The sequence below is a fragment of the Physeter macrocephalus genome, chromosome 3, assembly GCF_002837175.3.
Source record: "Physeter macrocephalus isolate SW-GA chromosome 3, ASM283717v5, whole genome shotgun sequence".
In the NCBI taxonomy this organism is placed as follows: Eukaryota; Metazoa; Chordata; class Mammalia; order Artiodactyla; family Physeteridae; genus Physeter; species Physeter macrocephalus.
In genome coordinates this window covers 9,318,161-9,323,681 of record NC_041216.1, presented here as the reverse complement: position 1 = coordinate 9,323,681, position 5,521 = coordinate 9,318,161, and the positions used below count along the sequence as shown (strand labels likewise).

Sequence of the window (5,521 nt, the reverse complement as noted above, 5' to 3'; positions counted from 1 at the left end):
CAGGCTCCGGACGCGCAGGCTCAGCGGCCATGGCTCACGGGCCCAGCCGCTCCGCGGCATGTGGGATCTTCCCGGACTGGGGCACGAGCCCGCATCCCCTGCATCGGCAGGCGGACTCTCAACCACTGCGCCACCAGGGAAGCCCGTTATCTCTGTTTTATAAGAGAGGAAGCTGGAGCTGCTAGGGTCTGGTGGCTTGCCCAAGATCTAATAGCTGGTAAGTGGCAGAGCAGAGACTAACCCTCGGGCCCAGGTGACCCCACAGCCTGAGCCCAGCCCATCTTGCCATCCTATTTACGACTGTCCTCTGCAGAGCCCCAGGGCTCCGTGTGGTTGTCTTGGGCAAGGCTGACCTCAAGGGCTCTCGAGACGCCAGCACCTGTTTCAGTCAGTGCGGTGCTGCTTTGATCTGTTCGGTATATTGGGGTTTTCTGTAACATCTACCACTAGCAGACAGCAGTGAGCATGGAAGGTACTCCACTGATCCAGCCTGTGTTCCCTCTAGCCCCATGGTGTGAGCATCGAGCAAGCAGAGCCATGAACCTTATAAATGAGGGACAGCCAGGGACTGTCCCCAGTCCCTGTGATATCACCCCACTTCTCTCCACCCTCTGGGCCTGGAGCTCTGAATAGCCTGCTCTAGCACGCTGGCAAGGAGGCTGGCAGGACCTTGGGTCACAGGGCTCCCGGTCCCAACTCCATCAGCTGCCTCTTTAACCTCACCATCCACTGTTCTCCCCCTCGCTCGCTCCAGACTGGCCTGCAAGCTATTCCTCAAACACCGAGCATCCTCGTGGCTTGGGGCCTTGGTACTCTGCTCCCTCATCTCCCATGAATTAGCTCCTTGAATCCCTTCAGATCTCTACTAAAATGTCAGCTCATCAGAGAAGTCTTTCCTGACTACTTGTTATAAAAACCTCCAGCACTTTCTAAGCTGACCATCTTTCTCTGTAACCCTCAATACTGCCCGACACCCTACACATCCATGCATTCACAGCCTATCTCCCCCAACCAGAATGTGAGAGCAGGAGTGGAGGGACCTTCTCTGTGTTGTTCACCTTTGTATTCTCAGCATCCAGAAGCACGCCTGACCTGCAATGGGTGCTCTGTAAATGAACCCAACTCCTGCTTCTCTCTCTTCCCCAGCGGAATGGAGGAAGTCTTTCTAGAGATTCTCAAAAGCTAGCACCCTCATTGGACAAGTAAAATCAGCCCTCTCCTCCACCAGATGGGGATTCTCCATGGGCAAAGGCCATACCTCCTTCCTATAGGTGCACCCGCACACCCCACCCAGATTTCTCCGCAAGAGGCATCAATTAGCCATGGGAAGGTGTGTGAAGGGTGGGAGGTAACAGCATAGAAATTGATTTCATCCAAGTGCCTACTGTGGACCTGCTTTGTAAAGGTCAGTTGAGGCTACAGAACAGCTCATGAAGCAGGCATTGCCATCTCTCCTGTACCGATAAGGAGGTTGGCATGGAAGAAGGGTAGGCCACCCACTCAAGGTAACCGCGTGCTAAGACAGCCCTTAAACCCAGTCCTGTCGACCTCTTGGCCCAGGTGCGTTCCACCACCTCCCAGCAATTGACTATAGTCCGGCCAACCCCATTAGTGAAGCAAAATGAAAGCACGTGACCACCTACCAACACACCTTGGCAGAGGCGAGCTCCACAGGCGCCGTCTGCCCCCCAGGCACGTGATGCGGGACGTGCCCTCCAGACGGTACCCGGGGAAGCAGGAGAAGGTCAAGGTGTCGCCTACACCAAACTGCAAGCCCTTCCGGATGCTGTAGGCTGGGACCTCAGGCTCCTCACAGGGCTCCAAGTCATACTCTGGAAAGGGATCAGGAGAGCTGGGGTCAGACACAGAGGATGGGAACACACAGACAAAGACACCAGGGAGAAGAGGACCAGAGAGGAAGACAGACAGAGGTACAGGATACACACCGATGCACGAAAAGTAAGGAGAGGAGAGAGAGCCCGAGAGGGACAGAGACAGGCGAGAACAGACAGGTGTGTTCTGGGTGGTCTAAGTGCCTCCAGACCACAGCAGTGGGAGAGAGCACCACCTTTCTGGAAACATGCTTTCCGGGAGTATTTCTGAGGCTGACCCTTCCCTCCTCTGTCCCTTCATCTCCACATGAACCCCAGCCTCAGGCTTGTGGACTCTGCTGCCTCTTTCTCCCCGGGCACCAAGCCAGATCAATTCAATCAGCCTGGTTCTAGAGGTTCAGAATGCATGACTCAGCCCAGGGCAACTTACACTGGGAAAAAGAATCCAAGTGCTTCAGCTGAAGCTGCGTCTTGGTAATGCTGGCACTTGAGGCAGATGGCATGTGTGACAGAGTGGCATTTATGCACCAGGGACCTGCCTCTAGTGACTTTTATACCTCTAGTGATGATATAGAAGTACCTTTTCCCTCATCCCCAAGGGCATCTCCCTTCTGGGACACAGCACCCTGGGGCTCTGTGTGGTGGGGAGAAAGAGGCTGGATGAGGCAGACTGGCTGGATATGTCCCATCAGCCAGGACATGGCAGGTGGCACCTGCTGGAGGGACACTGTGGGGCTGAGCTCGGCCATGTCCCATTTCCTAGAGGTCAGATAGCTCTCAGCCATCCCGGGGGGACCCATCAGCTGTCTCCGCTCCTGGCTGCTGGTGGGAGGAGGGTGGTCTGGGAGCAATAGGATGAGACCAGCAGGAGGACCTGGTACTAGAGGAGTGAAGGGTCCTCCTTTCTCCCCGAATGCACATTAAAGAGCTTTCTTTTCAGGATTCCCAAACACAAAGATAAATATCCATCGCTACTAAATTAGCATTGGTGAAGCAGCCCCCAAATGAGACCAAAACACTCCAAAATGTGAATTTCAGTCTCCCTTCTTTTTCTTTTTTTTCCTTTTTTTTTTTAAAAGAAATTGCTGTGGTTGTGAAGTAGTGGAAGTGGAATCAGAAGAAGAATCTGGAATTACTAGGGCAGGATGGGACTCCTGAGGTCCTCTAGTTCAATCAGTTGTGTTGTCATGTTCAGAGTGAAGCCTAAATACCTTCACAGAAGGAGATTCCCCAACAGACCTGCTAATTCCTTCCAAGCCCACTATAAGGAAGTTTGTCCTTGTGTCTAACCCAACTATCTTCTGCTGCAGCAGTGAGGTCCCTCTCCCAGAGGCTGGGGAGGGGACCAATAGCCATCTGCTGGGAAGACCAGAGGCCGGCAGCAGGGTGGGGGGGGGGGTGGGAGGGACAGAGTGCTCAGCCATCACCCCGAGGGACCCTCACACGCTTTACCTGAGAAAGTGATGTTGAAGCCTTCGTAGGACATGGAGAAATCGGAAATGAAGCGGACCTGGGCAGTGAAGTTGCCGTAGAGTCCAGCGCTGATGGGGGCTGGCAACCGGGAACCGGTCAGCTGCCTCAGGGGCTGGGTGAAACTGCCGTTCTCCGTGATGAGGAGGTAGTCGTGGCTGCTCTCCAGGTGGAAGGTGTGGAAAGTGAAGAACACACCTGCCAGGAGACCAGAGGCTCAGGGTGATGACAGTGAGAGGTCTGAAGGGGCTCAGCTGCACGATGGGGTCTGCACAAACATTTCCCGTTTGCAAATGTCTATCGGTGTGCAGAACCTCAAGCTTGAGCATGATCAACACACACCAGCCAACCTGAATGAAGGAACCCAGGTGAACTGCACACGCCCCTGCCCTGAGGTCCAGTCAGGGAGAAGGATGCTGCTTTCTGGCTGTCCTAATTTGAAAGGGAGATTTATGGCTAGGTCATTCATTCAGTCAACAAGTATTTGTACATTTATTGGGTACTTCCTATGGGCCAGGATCCAGGGCTAGGTGGGTGCAAGGGGATATAGTTACAGTACAGAGTGACAAATGCTGGAACCAATGTAGATCAGACTGCGCTGGGGGGCAGAAGGGAAAGAGGGGAGGGTACGATGCCCTCACAAAAGAGTGAGCATTTGACTGGGGTCTTAAAAGGAGGCTTAGGAATTAACCAGGTACGAGGGGAAAGGGCACCCCAAGCAGGGCACCGGAGACAGAGCTGCTGTGGATTCCAGGGCTCTGTGAGCTGCACGGTGCGGCTGGACACACTAAGCAGGAAACATCTGGAAGAGGGGCTGGAAATGTAGGCTGGGGCTGAACTGGATATTTTTCTGGAGGCATTGAGAAGCCATTCTATTCAGAGTGGATCTGATTTCAGATTAGCAAGATGTTGGTGGCTGTGAGGAGGACGAAGTGAATGGAGAGAGAACAGTTAGAAGGATGTCAGTCATGCACTGGGGGAAAGTGGATGGGGGCTGGCAGAGGGGGTGAGAGCAGGAAAGGGACATGAGACTCAGGAGGTGAAGTGGACAGGGATCAGAGGCAACAGATGCAAAGGAGGAGTTAAGGGATGACGGGGAAGGTGTTTTTTTAACATTTTTTTTAAAAACATCTTTATTGGAGTATAATTGCTTTACAACGGTGTGTTAGTTTCTGCTTTATAACAAAGTGAATCAGCTATACATATACATATATCCCCATATCTCCTCCCTCTTGCATCTCCCTCCCACCCTCCCTATCCCACCCCTCTAGGTGGTCACAGAGCACCCAGCTGATCTCCCTGTACTATGTGGCTGCTTCCCACTAGCTATCTATTTTACATTTGGTAGTGTATATAAGTCCAGGCCACTTTTTTTTTAAGGAACCTCCATACTGTTCTCCATAGTGGCTGTATCAACTTACATTCCCACCAACAGTGCAAGAGGGTTCCCTTTTCTCCACACCTTCTCCAGCGTTTATTGTGTGTAGATTTTTTGATGATGGCCATTCTGACCGTTGTGAGATGATATCTCATTGCAGTTTTGATTTGCATTCCCCTAATGATTATAGATGTTGAGCATTCTTTCATGTGTTTGTTGGCAATCTGTATATCTTCTTTGGAGAAACGTCAATTTAGGTCTTCTGCCCATTTTTGTATTGGGTTGTTTGTTTTTTTGTTATTGAGCTGCATGAGCTGCTTGTAAATTTTGGAGATTAATCCTTTGTCAGTTGCTTCATTTGCAAATATTTTCTCCCATTCTGAGAGTTGTATTTTCGTCTTGTTTATGGTTTTCTTTGTTGTGCAAAAGCTTTTAAGTTTCATTAGGTCTCATTTGTTTATTTTTGTTTTATTTCCATTTCTCTAGGAGGTGGGTCAAAAAGGATCTTGCTGTGATTTATGTCATAGAGTGTTCTGCCTATGTTTTCCTCTAAGAATTTTATAGTATCTGGCCTTACATTTAGGTCTTTAATCCATTTTGAGTTTATTTCTGTGTATGGTGTTGGAGAGTGTTCTAATTTCATTCTTTTACATGTAGTCTAGTTTTTCCAGCACCACTTATTGAAGAGGCTGTCTTTTCTCCATTGTATATTCTTGCCTCCTTTGTCAAAGATAAGGTGACCACATGTGCATGGGTTTAGCTTTGGGCTTTATATCCTGCTCCATTGATCTATATTTCTGTTTTTGTACCAGTACCATACTGTCTTGATTACTGTAGCTTT

General features: G+C 50.6%; 1 protein-coding gene across 1 annotated transcript in view; it reads right to left on the bottom strand.

The window, feature by feature from the left end:
- Nucleotides 1–5,521, bottom strand: part of CSMD2 (CUB and Sushi multiple domains 2) — a 653,863-nt gene that overhangs the window by 227,217 nt on the left and 421,125 nt on the right. Inside the window, 2 exon segments of the mRNA XM_055082266.1 lie at nt 1,644–1,832; nt 3,285–3,500. Coding sequence (XP_054938241.1) covers nt 1,644–1,832; nt 3,285–3,500 — 405 coding nt within the window.